At 41.1% G+C, this 15,886-nt stretch overlaps 1 protein-coding gene across 12 annotated transcripts in view; it reads left to right on the top strand.

Annotated features, from left to right (window-relative positions):
* Positions 1-15,886, top strand: part of LOC100629863 (protocadherin alpha-C2) — a 175,810-nt gene that overhangs the window by 40,720 nt on the left and 119,204 nt on the right. The window contains exon 1 of one of the 12 annotated variants that reach the window (XM_070234087.1): positions 11-6,614. The exons of 9 other annotated variants lie outside the window; for them this stretch is intronic. In XM_070234087.1, coding sequence (XP_070090188.1) covers positions 3,996-6,614 — 2,619 coding nt within the window. In that variant the 5' untranslated portion in view covers positions 11-3,995. Of the gene's footprint in view, positions 1-10; positions 6,615-6,697; positions 13,148-15,886 lie in introns of those variants that run through there. 2 more of the 12 variants (XM_070234086.1, XM_023617539.2) reach the window with 2 other exon arrangements.

Below are 15,886 nucleotides of genomic sequence, written 5' to 3'. Positions count from 1 at the left end.
GTAGGTTTGCTCTAACGTTTTATTTATTATCATATTTATCTATTTTGTCTTGAAAAATATTCTTATTTCCTCATTGGTACATTTAAATAATCTTTATCCACTTATTCTAGACGTCTGCCAGAATTTTTTTATTTTCAGAAAGTGAATACCTTAATTTTTTAGCTGACTTTTGTGTTTCGACTTCCAGTTGAGAATCCTTATAAACCTTACGTTGAACAGATATCTGTTGGGTGCTGGATCAATTTTATTTTGAAACTGTTGTGGGGGTCATAGTGAATTCCTAAAGCAGTACCTGAAAACTATTTGGCGAAAACTAATTTAGGTGTTAAACATTGAGAAAACTTCACCATCACTCTTTATTTATTCATTTCTAAAGAATGCATGGTATTTAAGTGTAATTCTATTGTCTATTAGAAGAAGCCCCATAGCAGAAATTGTAGTAAGTGTTACCTTGTTAACTTTGTAGTTTTCTATCTTTCTCTGGGTAGAGACTGTCTAGATATCAGATTGGTCAGCACTACACAGTGTCTTTAACTTCAATGAGTAACTTCCAGTACACCCTAGAAAACAGTTACTTTACTTTAGGAATCTAATTCTGACCATAAATGTTACAAATATAAGTCTCATTCCAACTTGTGTAAAATGTGTTTCTAAATGTCTGACGATGTAGATCATAAGAAAATGTTAATTAAGAATCTTTCCTACACTTTGAAAATTTCATGAAATTCATATTTTACCTGATATTGAAGAAAATACTTCCTGACGCGTACTTTGTTTCTTCAAGAAGACTTTCTCCTTTTTATTGAAAGCTTCTGTTAGAGATATAATGCTTGGGCATTAAAGATATATGTACATGCTACTCTTTTAATTCTCTTGAAATTCTAGTCTGTAACTTAAAAAGTTACCCCTCCCAGTTTCGATGAGGATTAACTTTTTCTCTCCATATTCCAAAAGGCAGAAATCTGGAGATGAGGTTGTGCACATGTAAAGCCGCTACACATTAAACGTATATTTCTTGGACTGTGGCTTGAGACTTTCAAATTGGTGGTTCTCCATACTGTATCTTTAGTTCAAGCTTTCATTTTCTTTTTTAGTTGATATTTTAAAAACGTCCTTTGTACTTACATTGTGTTTTGTTGTGTGGTTTATATTTCTGTTCAGGTATTTTATTTTTTATTGTGTTAGGTATTTTACAAGGTATTTCTTAGTTACAAACTCAGTGGAACAAACTGCGAGTGGCCTTGAGAATAGAGCCACAACATAACCAGGAAATGCAAGTAAAATTCATTTAGAATAAAATACTTCAGTAATTTTTTGTCCTCTTGTATTACACTGTTTGGTATATGCTACAAAGCAATCTGATTTTTTGTGTGTCATTTTCTTTCTTTCAATGTTTAAGTGTTCTCTGAGCTCCTCTGGTAAAGCTTATGTTTGTCAGCACAACTCACCTTAAATTCAGACGTACACTTTCAAATGCCTCTGTCCTTGCACTTTTTTCAGGTTCCATGTGCCACTTGAACTTGGGCCCAGGTGTTTCATTATGTTATATGGATTGAGAAGTGCTAGAAATGTCTTGTGCCTCCCCCTCCAAGAAAAAACCTCACCACTCCTCTGGTCTCTTAGAGCTAGTGTTATTTATTACTTAGTATATCCTCCATAATTATAAATTTTATCCTTTATTATTGATGACTGTATTGATATAATTGATAATTTAGTCTTTATATTGATTTTATTCTCTCCCAGAATATGGGCTGTCATCATATGCAAATTTTCAGAAGATCAGTGACCATCTTAGCAATGAATTTGTCTTTTGGGTCATTAGAAAGCATGAGCACACTGGGATCCAAAGAGGTTAGGGTTCAGAAGAGCTGGGAAGTTCAATTAGATAGGTGAGCACATGGAAACCACTTTAGTCTTTTGCCCAATAGCCATCACTCTGTGCTTCTGTAGGTACCATTCCTCAACTCAAGCCCAACTCATGAAACCAATAATGAAGCTCCCCTATGCCAGTCCCTAAATTGTAGTTACTAGATAGGGCTAACTATGTAAGTCATAACCTAATCTCAGATGCTTTTGAGAGTGAAAGGGGCACTTTGAATAAGTATACAAGATCACAGACATAAATGGAGGATATCCCAGGAAAATTGAGGTCTATAGTTAGCCTATCCTTGGACAGATAATGTTACCTGTATTAGCAACACCTGGAGTCCATATTGAACATTCTAGTTCCCAGACTCCACCTCAGAATTGCTGAAAAATAAGTAGTACTGGCAAACTTACATTTTAACAAGGACTCTAGGTGATTCTTATCCAACGGAAGTTTTAGATCCAATAGGCCTGTAAGATGCTTGTCAAAGCAAGTTCCTATTATTTGACAGGATGTAATTTACCCCCCCTTTTCTTCTTTATTGGATATTTATATTGGGACATTTATGTCATTACCTGGTATAAAAGTGCACATAACAGGAATGGAGTTTAGTTTATATCATCACTTTGTGTTAAGATGATTAATCAATAATAAACATTTGTAGCCTCCAGATAGTAGCTCAAACTGGACATAGGTATTGTGGATGGAGAGATAACTCATTTTAACTTGTGCTTCATAAGAAAAATAAACTTCAAAATCAGAATTTGAATGGTGGTTGGCACTAGAATCATTCTAAAGGAGTGGAGAATTATGAAAACAGAACTTATTAGCACCCACAAGTCCATGAATTGTGACCCTCATTTTTGTCAATTTTCTTATTCAGAAATGTTGCTCTATTTTTCAGCTCTTAATAACAACTAAAAGAGTTCAAAATTATTGATCTCTTTTAGAAATATCTCTTTCATAAATCATAGCATCCATAAAGTAAAGAAGTTAACCTTTGTTTAATATCAAAGGTCCTCTTATTAAATTTTTCTTTTTTGGAAAAAGAGAAACCAAGTTTTTCCAAAAGCATAGATGTATTAATGGGGAATTTCAGTTTTGAACATATGATTCCAAGAACTTTGAGAGAGAGAAAAAGTATTTTTATAGCAGGTGGTGATGAAAAACATTATTGACTCTGATAAACCTATTAAATAACTCCAAAACTCTATATTTGGGGTATTTGAAAAGCTTAAATATAACAAAGATGAAAGCAGTTGTCACTGAAAGTAGAATTATTTTGTTTAGAATAATAATTTAGATTCTTTTTGTTCATATAAGATGTATATCAAAAAGTGAAACTTCTCCCTGTATAACTGATTTCCTAGTAAAACCACTTTTCAGTTTTCTTAAAGACAGGAACCACCACTCAGTCGCAATAGTAAAGGCATGGTAGAGTGACAATGTTCTATAGGTAATAATTTTTCCCAAGGAGCCTATTTTGGTCTTGAACATTATGAAAATAAATGTAACTAAATTGAGGCCTGAGAATAATTGCCATGTGTGAAGCACTCATTCTCCTTAAGGTACTATCCTAGGCACTTAATATGTATAATTCACACAACCACCGTATTATTATTATCATGCAAGTGGAAACTGAGACAGAGAGAGGTTAAATTATTTTCCCCAAATCACACAACTACTAAGTTGGAGGATAGGAATTGGAATGGCGAAATTTCTGATGTTGAAGCCAGTGATCTTCTCTCTATTTTAGTGATGACTGGAATTTAGGAGTTGCGAACACCTCATTGAGAGTTGATACTTGAAATTACTGTCTAAATAAGGTTTATTTAATCTCAAAATAATGACAAAGAGAAATGAATTAAGTGTTAGAACTTGAAAAGACCTAAACTTGTTACCAGCAAAATACTAGTACTCAGTACTATACAAATATTAAGGATATTTTCAAAATTAGCCAGTGATAACCATGATTAGGGAAGGAGTTACTTCTCTGAGATACTACATTCAAAAATGCTGCACTATGGATGGACGATGATTATTATTATACACGAAAAAGACGAAGTCCAGACAGATACAAATACGTAAAAATAGAATTAAAAGGAATGAAAGGAAAGTTTTTAAACTCATGGAATTGTACTTACACATTAAGCCACTCGATGTCGCTGTCTTCCACAAAATGGCTTTTCGGAACAAAGGCATAATCCCGTGTTTCTCAAGGACTAGGAAGGCGCTACATTCTGAGATCTCAGCCATTTCCATAAAATTGGATGTGAGAAACCAAATAGGAAAACTCGGGACGTGTGTGTGTTCTAGACCGCCGATCCATCGATTTGTAAAACAGGAGAAAAGTGTGATGTTGGTCTATAGACCCAGCGGCCCGAGAGCCTGGTGCCTGCTTCTCTCGCTTCTGCTCATCGCAACGGGGCAGGTGGGGAGCGGCCAGGTCCACTACTCGGTCCCTGAGGAGGCCAAACACGGCACCTTCGTGGGCCGCATCGCCCAGGACCTGGGGCTGGAGCTGGCGGAGCTGGTGCCGCGCCTGTTCCGGGTGGCGTCCAAAGGCCGCGGGGACCTTCTGGAGGTAAATCTGCAGAACGGCATTTTGTTTGTGAATTCTCGGATCGACCGCGAGGAGCTGTGCGGGCGGAGCCTGGAGTGCAGCATCCACCTGGAGGTGATCGTGGACCGGCCGCTGCAGGTTTTCCATGTGGAGGTGGAAGTGAAAGATATTAACGACAACCCGCCGGTCTTCTCCGTCTCAGAACAAAAGCTCTCAATACCCGAATCTCGACTGCTTGACTCTCGGTTTCCGCTAGAAGGCGCATCTGACGCGGATGTTGGAGAGAACGCAATGCTTACTTACAGGCTCAGTCCAAATGAGTTTTTCATTCTTGATATTATAAATAAAAAAGACAAAGGCAAACACCCAGTGCTTGTTCTACGAAAACTGCTAGATCGCGAAGAAAATACTCAGCTTCGGTTACTATTAACGGCAACTGACGGAGGCAAACCTGAACTTATAGGATCTGTTACTCTGCTGATCCTAGTGTTGGATGCCAATGATAATGCCCCGGTATTTGACCGATCCGTTTATGAAGTAAAGATGTATGAAAATTCAGCGAACCAAACGTTGGTAATATGGCTAAACGCTTCTGACGCGGATGAAGGGTTAAACAAAGAAATGCTATATTCATTTAGCTCTTTGGTCCCACTCAGCTTAAGAAGAAAATTTCTAATGAATGAAAGGACGGGAGAAATAAGATTAAATGATACTATTGACTTTGAGGATAGCAACACTTACGAAATTCATGTAGATGTTACAGATAAAGGAAACCCACCTATGGCTGGTCACTGCACCGTCCTAGTGGAAATCCTAGATGAAAATGATAATTCACCTGAGGTGGTTGTCACTTCTGTGGCTCTCCCTGTGCGAGAGGATGCTCAGGTGGGCACTGTCATCGCCCTGATCAGCGTTTCCGACCGTGACTCTGGCGCCAACGGACAGGTGACCTGCTCACTAACACCTCCTTATGTCCCCTTCAAGCTGGTGTCCACCTTCAAAAATTACTATTCGCTCGTGCTGGATAGCGCCCTGGATCGGGAGAGCGTGGCGAACTACGAGGCAGTGGTGACAGCGCGGGACGGGGGCTCGCCTTCACTGTCGGCCACGGCCAGCGTGTCCGTGGAGGTGGCCGATGTGAACGACAACGCGCCTTCGTTCGCGCAGCCCGAGTACACGGTGTTCATGAAGGAGAACAACCCGCCTGGCAGCCACATCTTCACGGTGTCTGCGCGGGACGCGGACGCGCAGGAGAACGCGCGGGTGTCCTACTCGCTGGTGGAGCGGCGCGTGGGCGAGCGTGCGCTGTCGAGCTACGTGTCGGTGCACGCGGAGAGCGGCAAGGTGTACGCGCTGCAGCCGCTGGACCACGAGGAGCTGGAGCTGCTGCAGTTCCAGGTGAGCGCGCGCGACGCGGGCGTGCCGCCTCTGGGCAGCAACGTGACGCTGCAGGTGTTCGTGCTGGACGAGAACGACAACGCGCCCGCGCTGCTGCCGCCTGGGGCGGGCGGCGGGGCCAGCGCGGTGAGCGAGCTGGTGTCGCGGTCGGTGGGCGCGGGCCACGTGGTGGCGAAGGTGCGCGCGGTGGACGCGGACTCTGGCTACAACGCGTGGCTGTCTTTCGAGCTGCAGCCGGCGGCGGGTGGCGGGCGCAGCCCGTTCCGCGTGGGGCTGTACACGGGCGAGATCAGCACGACTCGCGCCCTGGATGAGGCAGACGCGCCGCGCCAGCGCCTGCTGGTGCTGGTGAAGGACCACGGCGAGCCGGCGCTGACGGCCACGGCCACCGTGCTGCTGTCTCTGGTGGAGAGTGGCCAGGCTCCGAAGACCTCGTCACGGACGTCGGCGGGCACCGCAGAGACGGCGCTGGTGGATGTCAATGTGTATCTGATCATCGCCATTTGCGCCGTGTCCAGCCTGTTGGTGCTCACGCTGCTGCTGTACGTGGCGCTGCGGTGCTCGGCGCCGCCCATCGAAGGCGCGTGCGGGCCAGGGAAGCCCAGGTTGGTGTGCTCTGGAGCGGTGGAGAGCTGGTCTTATTCACAGCAGAGGCGGCAGAAGGTGTGCTCTGGGGAGGGGCCACCCAAGGCGGATCTCATGGCCTTCAGTCCCAGCCTCCCACCGTGTTCAGTACTAGATGCGGAAGTGGAAGAACAGTCTATTGGAGGGGACCCTTCTAGGAAGGTGGGTTATACCCTTTTTTTTTCATATTATGCTTTGAGAATAATATTTTGTTTCAACATTTTTTCCCCTCAAATATATGTCTCGGAATATCTTCATGCTTTTGTCTATATAGTGTATTCCAGAATACCTTAAATATTTCTAGTAATACCTGTGGTAATATAGATTATTCTGAAAGTCAATTTTATATTTTGTCTATCACACCCTGTGCATCAATTTTCGCTTGATATTTCAGCTTTTAAAATATGCCATTTATTCTGAATTCGTTTATATTTTCCATTTCAAATATTTGATGTAGGTTGCTGGTTTTGATGGGTTTTTCCCCCCAAACCAGTATCTTTTTTATGTTACTGATATTTGCAATATTAGTGCTTTAATTTATAAATTTATTTAATTTTCAAATCTAAATTTTGAAATGACTCCATTAAATTAAGAAAAAGGCTGCTCTGATCAGCACTCTTCATGGTGAAAATGTACTTTTTGCTCTCTAATTGAAGAATATTTATAGTGCAACATGACATAATGCATGCTAGACCTTCAATATTCAGGGTTTACACTTTATTCTTAATAGTACAGTATATACACTGGAAGTTCATTCATAAAAATGTCCTAATTTATGGAATTAAATTAAGTGTTTTTTGAGATTTTAAAATGTTTCTAAATCTTTACTTCAGTAGTGGTAGTATCTGTCCCTGTGTGTATTAATCACTTTTTTTTGGCAGAAGAGAAAATTTCATGGTTATTTACATATTTGTCGAGCAGCTCTTCTTTATTTACTGCTTTATCAGCACGAGGCATTGCTCATGATATTCAAGTGTTAGCTCTTCCGCTTTGAGGAAGGAGTCATGGTTATGTTTACTAATGGAAAGCATTTGAACACACTGTTTAATTTCAAGGAGATTTAAAATAATTACTTTTAATTATTTTAAGTCCAAATTAATATTAGAAGTGTGAAGGGGCCGGCCCTGTGACCGAGTGGTTAAGTTCGCACACTCCACTTGGGTGGTCCAGGGATTCACGGGTTTGGATCCTGGACCCGGACATGGCACTACTCATCAGGCCATGTTGAGGCGGCATCCCACATGCCACAACTAGAAGGACTCACAACTAAATAAAATATACAACTATATACTGGGGGGATTAGGGGGAGCAAAAGCAGGAAAAAAAAAAAGATTGGCAACGTTGTTAGCTCACTTGCCAATCTTAAAAAAAAATAGGTAAAAAAAAGAACTGTGAAGAGAAAATTGAATTATCCTCTTAGAATGTTTTCTACTGATCTGCTATCATACAGTACAATTTAGCTTAATAGCTTCTCTGGTCATCTTAAACGGGTTTGTGTTGGATGATCTAGACTCAGAAATGCAAGAGAATTAAATTACTTGGTGCCAACACTGCTCTATTAATTATGCCTTTCTGAAACTGGTTGTTACCTGATACCTATGATTTCTTTTTCTTTTTTTTTTGTTTATTTTATTGTTACCAAATAGCAATGCAACTAGTTTATCAACTTGACTCTGGTTCTTAGAAATTACTTTTTCCTTTCTGTGTGCAGACTGAATTTTTATTCTGTATATGTTTCATAAGTAGCTTGCAATAAAACTTGAAATTTCTATTCAAGTTTAGGAACATCAAAAAGGACAATTGTGGTAGGAATTTAAGCACAGAATTGCCTTCAATATTTTCCTGGATTTCCAGAATTGCCTGTTAATATTTTCCATGGCCAGTCTCCAACTCTTAGAGATTATAGGTGATAAGTTAATACAGAGTATGTCAAGTTGTGTATAATATTCCTTCTTCTTATATCTGCCCACTCTTTCAGCCCTTTACAATGTCAGTGTGCCCCTCTGCAGAAAAGTCTTGTCCCAAGATATCTGTTCACCTGAGCTATTAATGAAACAGAATTATGTGTTTACCAGTTTAGTCCTATTTGTTTAACTTTGCCTTCCTTTGGACATGTTTTCTTTAAAAATACAAATATTCACAAAAATATTAACATAACAAGTTAGCATTTTATCCAGCAGCATGATAATCCTAAGGTCTTTGGAGGAGGAAGTACAGAAAGGAGAGGAAATGAGAGTTCAGAATGAGAAGTTGAGAGATAGTGAAGACAAATTTTGCTAATTTTAGTCTGACAGCGTCTTCCTCTGACTTTGTCATTAAGATAAATATATTTTAAAACTTTGTGGGCAGTTTCTTCCATTCAATTCAGGATGACTAAAATTTTAGAATGAAACCAGAAAATTTTCCCAAATCAAGGATTGCTTTTAACATTCTTGGAAAAAAAGGAATTTGTCCATTTTTTTTAAAAACTATAACATTTGATTTTTATAACCATGTTTAACATGCTCTTTATTAGATGGCATTAAAGTGAGGCCACTTATGAGTACTCTTTAGCTCTTGATGCCATAACATTTGTGATAGGCTGTTTCAAGAAGAATAACCAATCCATACCTTTATTGGTATATTATAGTTATGTGGCTATATGATAGCCTGGGTATTTGGGGTCTTTAAAAACTGTCTTTCATATATACTTAATTAACAAAGCAATCCTTTTAAACCAGAAATAGAGTGGACTTTTAGCATGGAGTCATTGCCAAAGGGACTGGATTATTTCAGTTGGCAAACATGAAGAGGCTTATTTCTTAGTCATGTCTCTTTGTGAATTTAGTCAACCCCATGTGCTAAAATTTATTCCTCTTCTCTAGCCAAATATGTTGGTCTTGAATTTATGGCTTCCACAATTAAAAAAAGAATTGGAAGTAGTTAGAATTATAAATCTTTGGCATAGATTTGTAATCATTGAATCACTATTTTCAAAAGTGTTCAAAATGAAGACTGACGTTCACTTTTACATAAAACCTAAGATTTCCTTGGGTAACCACTTATAATTTTTTTTTTAGTATCTTACTAGAAGGATTTCAGATATTGGATAGTTTGTTCCTTAACAATCTTGAGAATGAGTAATATGTTTTTTCTTTTTTGAGACGACATTGATACACTTTACTGCAATTGATAGGAGTTTTTGTGCAAATTTCAATGTTTTTTTGTATCTGAGATAAAATCAGAAAAATAAAATCGAATGAATGAATGAGATTTAGCATATCCTTTATACCCTAGTCTCCTTAAACCAATTCTAGAATAAAATGAACATAAACAAACAGAAGAACATAACTTGAATTCCAGATTCAGTGGGGTTTTTTTGTGTGTCAGAAAGAGATTATCTTTACAAATAGCAATGAATATAATGCAACTTTAAGATATCCTTCAGGATGGAAACAACAACATTCATTCTGAACAGATATAGTAATAGAAAAAAGCTTTAAAATGAGACAAAGATAAATATATTTTTTATTTCCAGGAGTCAGTACTTGGTAAGTTATTATCATCAAAGCAAGTAAGTCTTTGGATAAACTGATAAGTATCTTGCACATCAACATTGATTTGAGACATCGCTATGCTGAGGTAGTAGCTTAGAGAACTTGTACCTAGAATGTTCATCTACCCAATTGGACTAATGTTTAGAGTAATTTAACATAGTATAAAGATTAAGTAATTGGCTTATAGAGTGCTACTGATGACTAAACTTAATAGGAGGCCGTTCCAAAATAAAGCTTCCAAAAGTCTGAAAAACAGTGTCATTAGTAACTTCAAAATATGGACTTTTCATGTTTGTACACATGATAATATAGTTAGTGCAGTAGTACATTCTCTTAGATGTCTATATCCAAGATAAAACTCTCCTTGGAATTCTAATTTGTAAGACAAAACCATCTTTAAAGAGCTAGTGGTCATACACAAGGAATATATTATGAAAGAATTAAAGAGCCCACAAAGAAAAACATGGACAAATATGAAGGAATCGGGAAAGAAGCAATGTAAGTGAAAGAAACAGTATAAGCACAAACACACTTCCATTTTGAGCCACAGGATGTCGTTGTTCTCCAAGGAGAGGATTGTTTTAACAAGAAAATTAAGATTATTCCCGGACCAGAAAGACTCTCGACTGTTCCGGTTCCTTAAAGACTACAAACACACCCACATTGTTAACATCAGCTGGGATCTCAGGAACGAAGACTCCAAAGGAAGATATCAAAGGACCATGCTTTTCTACTCATGAAATGTTGATTTACTCGCAGAAGCGAGGCGTGATGTTAGCTGCTGGACCTGATGGCCAGGGAGCCCGTCGCCTGCTGCTTTCGCTTCTGCTCCTCGCAGCCTGGGAAGCGAGGAGCGGCCAGGTCCACTACTCGGTCCCCGAGGAGGCCAAACACGGCACCTTCGTGGGCCGCATAGCCCAGGACCTGGGGCTGGAGCTGGCGGAGCTGGTGCCGCGCCTGTTCCGGGTGGCGTCCAAAGGCCGCGGGGACCTTCTGGAGGTAAATCTGCAGAATGGCATTTTGTTTGTGAATTCTCGGATCGACCGCGAGGAGCTGTGCGGGCGGAGCCTGGAGTGCAGCATCCACCTGGAGGTGATCGTGGACCGGCCGCTGCAGGTTTTCCATGTGGAGGTGGAGGTGAAAGACATTAACGACAATCCTCCTGTGTTCCCAGCGACACAAAAATATCTGTTTATTTCGGAAACTAGGGCTCTTGACTCCCGTTTTTCACTAGAGGGCGCCTCCGATGCAGATACCGGGGCCAACGCTCTGCTGACTTATCAGCTGAGCCCCAGTGAGTATTTCTTTCTGGAAGTACCGACCAACGACAACGATGAGCAGGTAAAACCGCTCGAACTAGTACTAAAAAAACCTTTAGACAGGGAAGTAGCTTCGGAGCTTCTGTTGGTGCTCAAGGCAACTGATGGGGGCAAACCTGAGCTGACGGGTACTACAGAGTTGTGCATCACAGTGCTGGATGTAAATGACAACGCCCCAGTGTTTGACAAAGCAGTCCAGCGTGTAAAATTACCAGAAAATGCAAGAAACGGTACACTGGTTATTAGACTTAACGCCTCGGATTTGGATGAGGGTTCAAACAGCCACATTCTTTATTCCTTTGCAACTGATGTCTCCCCTAATACAGAAGCCTCTTTTCGAATAGATTCAGCCAGTGGAGAAATAAGAGTAAATGGAAAAATAGACTTTGAAGAAACTAAATTATGGAAGCTTCAAATAGAAGCAGTTGACAAAGGAAATCCCCCAATGTTTGGTCACTGCACAATCTTGATAGAAGTCTTGGACATCAATGATAATGCTCCGGAGTTGCTAGTGACTTCACTATCGCTCTCTGTTCCAGAGGATGCTTCGCTGGGGACCGTCATCGCCCTAATCAGTGCAAATGACCGTGACGCTGGTGGCAACGGGCAAGTGACCTGCTCACTGACACCCCCTGTCCCCTTTAAGTTGGTGTCCACCTTCAAGAATTATTATTCGCTGGTGCTGGACAGCGCCCTGGACCGAGAGAACGTGTCGGCCTATGCTATAGTAGTGACCGCACAAGATGGAGGCTCGCCTTCACTGTCGGCCACAGCCAGCGTGTCCGTGGAGGTGGCCGATGTGAACGACAACGCGCCCGCGTTCCCGCAGCCCGAGTACACGGTGTTCGTGAAGGAGAACAACCCGCCTAGCAGCCACATCTTCACGGTGACTGCGTGGGACGCGGACGCGCAGGAGAACGCGCGGGTGTCCTACTCGCTGGTGGAGCGGCGCGTGGGCGAGCGTGCGCTGTCGAGCTACGTGTCGGTGCACGCGGAGAGCGGCAAGGTGTACGCGCTGCAGCCGCTGGACCACGAGGAGCTGGAGCTGCTGCAGTTCCAGGTGAGCGCGCGCGACGCGGGCGTGCCGCCTCTGGGCAGCAACGTGACGCTGCAGGTGTTCGTGCTGGACGAGAACGACAACGCGCCCGCGCTGCTGCCGCCTGGGGCTGGCAGCGGGGGCGACGCAGTGAGCCGGCTGGTGTCGCGATCTGTGGGCGCGGGCCACGTGGTGGCGAAGGTGCGCGCGGTGGACGCGGACTCTGGCTACAACGCGTGGCTGTCTTTCGAGCTGCAGCCGGCGGCGGGTGGCGGGCGCAGCCCGTTCCGCGTGGGGCTGTACACGGGCGAGATCAGCACGACTCGCGTCCTGGACGAGGCGGACGCGCCGCGCCAGCGTCTGCTGGTGCTGGTGAAGGATCACGGCGAGCCGGCGCTGACGGCCACAGCCACCGTGCTGCTATCGCTAATGGAGAGCGGCCCGGCACCGAAGGCCTCTTCGCGAGCGTCTCCAGGCGCCGTAGGCTCTGAGGTGGCTCTAGTGGATGTCAACGTGTATCTGATCATCGCCATCTGCGCGGTGTCCAGCCTGTTGGTGCTCACACTGCTGCTGTACACGGCGCTGCGGTGCTCGGCGCCGCCCATCGAGGGCGCGTGCGTTCCCGGGAAGCCCAGGCAGGTGTGCTCCAGCGCGGTGGGGACCTGGTCATATTCGCAGCAGAAGCGGCAGAGGGTGTGCTCTGGGGAGGGGCAGCCCAAGACAGATCTCATGGCCTTCAGCCCTAGTGTTCCTCCTGGGTGGAGTTCTGGAGATAGTGGAGACCAACACGAGATTTCCGGGAATGTAAGTACAGTAATTCTGGGATGTATTTCTTGTCTTTTGTGTCAATCACATAGTAGTTCACCATCGAATACTATAAGTTCATTGCTTCATTTATTCATTTTTGCCTTTTTCTTCCGATGGCTTATTTCAAAGCACACTCGAAGTCCAGCCATTTTTATTACTTTTCGCCACAGTCTTCGTGAACACCCCAGGAATATTATTTAGTTGGTAGAAATAATAATAACAGTTGTAATAGTAATAATGAAATAGATGGCCAAAGCTTCCTGTAAATGAGGAAGGTTAAGTTAGCCAGGAAAGAGGCAGGGGTCACTGATGGGAAATGGAGGGTTGGGCAAGGCACAAATCTGCTTCTCAATTTGCAGCAATTTCATTCTTCCTATCCATTGTCTTATTCCCTTTGATGTCCTCCACTCATTATGTTTATGCATTCAAAATTACCGTAATAATGCATAACTTCATAATTTCATGAATTTGAAATTAAAACATTTAAATTCTTACCTTCTTATAATCTATAAGTTTGACTATTGCTAATGGGCACAGGCTGTTGAGGCATGCTCATTTTATAAACAATTTTGTTTCCTTATAGTCAACGGCGTGCTTCTTTGAGAGAGTGGGTGGAGTTTCAGTCTTACCTTTGAGGATGATTTTACTTTTTTTGTCTTTAATCCTCTCATAATTTCAAGCTCATTGTCTTCATAGTCTTCAGCTGCTCAAGATAGACTTTATTTCCTAATATAATGTCTGTTTTTCTAGTTACATGTTGAACTCATTGCTGCTCTCCTCTAGATTAATTTATTGAACTCTATTTTCTCTGGAAGATTTATTTGAGCTTTGATTATACTTATATTTATTGCATTCATGGTACCTGTCATGAGGCTGTATGGAAATATTTTAGTGCAGGGAAATTCACACTTCTTTATGCCTTGAGTTTAACAGAGTCTTCCTATATGTGGGGAAGTGTGCTATTGCTGCCTGTGAAGACCAAACTGCTTGGTCTTCAAAATACTGTTGCTTAAATAATTTAAGCATAACAACCATAGACTATCTATAAAGACGCTCCCGCTTGACCATGGTGGTGTTTATCACATTTCAGAGTTTAACGTCATATACTTTAGGTACACTTGACTCAAACTCTTTTTCATCCCAACACTATACTCATGTAAATTGTGTTCTTTAAAGAGATCACAGAGAACTTGTATTTAGAGGTGTAAGAGTGTGAAACAAATGTTGTGGAAGTTTCTTTTGTTCTTTTTGGCTGCAATGTACAAATTAGACTCTTTAATTGTATTGTGTGGAGAAATAAATTACATATTATATATTTATATGTGGAGGAGAACCATGTCATAGATAGGGTAAAGTTAATAGAAATGCTGAGAAGGCACTAGTGGCTATTTTCTATCTAGAAAGTAGGATAATTTCCATGAAGACAGACATTAGGAAATCTTCAGAAAAGGAAAAGTCATGCCCTAGTTTATGGTACTGGAATTCTCTTCGTCCATAGCTATAGAATAGAACAAGAGCAAAGATTGGTCACTAACTCTAATAAACCACCACTATTTGAGCTTTTGCTATTTCTTAGACATGTGTAAAGGACTTAAAATGCATAATTTAATTTAATCCTTGTAACAACTTGTAAAGCACATGTGACTACCCAAATTTTAAAGATAAGAGATTGTGAGATATTTATCTATCTTGCCCACTGCCATACAACTAGTACATGATAGAGGCGATATTCAAATGCATATCTTTTACATTCCAGAGCCATTATTTTATTCATTGTAGAGCTTTCTAAATAAATCTTTTCTCTGCTCAGGTGTGGATCTGGCTAGGAGAATCAAGCACAACCTGTATACAGGTGAACCCTTTCTGTTTTTCTTAGAAGAAAAACTTCATGATTATCTTCATGCTTAATTTGTACAATGCCATAACTAAGATAGGAATTAAATTTTATTGTGTTGTGATTTTTTTCCTCAGAAGAGTTCATGATCATCATTATCATTTGTCTTAATCAAGATTACATTTAGATAGGTATTTACATTATTCAATCAGTAAATAATTGAGTTGTCTTATAAGGACTATAGATTACTTGTTTGGAAGTGATATAAATAAGAAGAATCATTTAATATATGACAAAAATCAGAAGACTGCAGCATTCTTGCATGACACCAAAGCCAAAGGACACATAACAAAAATGACCTTGACCTTTTTATGCTGTGAATAAGGACAATGTTTTGGAAAAATATAAGAGGTAACATGATTATTTCTGGGGTCCTGAACATCAACAAAGTATTAAATAATTGTTTCCAAAATGGCATACTTCAATAACAGCTTTAAAGGTATTTATTTCCTATCAAAATATTTGAGTTTGTGTAGGTCCTTTAGGATTCAGTCTTCTTCAGTCTTATTGTTGTCTGAGAGATTTGTGCCAACTGAACAAATGATCTATGATTAAATAGTGTACTTGAATAAGCCATGATAGTGTAGAATGAACATCACTGAGCATATCCTATAATTTTGTTAGTACAACATTGGATAGTACTTCTAATCTGTTGATTTCAAAGAGCTTCCTGGGTTTCCAAGAATGGCTTCAAGATTGATGTCTCTGTTTTATGTTTCCAATAAATAATAGTGCTAGATCTATTATGGAATATTAGTGGATGATGAAGACTAGTAGAACATTAAACCACCAACACTAATACATGACTAGAAGGACATATAATTGGAACTTAAGACTAACCA

This window comes from Equus caballus, chromosome 14, assembly GCF_041296265.1.
Source record: "Equus caballus isolate H_3958 breed thoroughbred chromosome 14, TB-T2T, whole genome shotgun sequence".
NCBI classification, from domain to species: domain Eukaryota; kingdom Metazoa; phylum Chordata; class Mammalia; order Perissodactyla; family Equidae; genus Equus; species Equus caballus.
The sequence above is the reverse complement of the archived record's forward strand: the minus strand, read 5'-3'. Positions and strand labels throughout refer to the sequence as shown.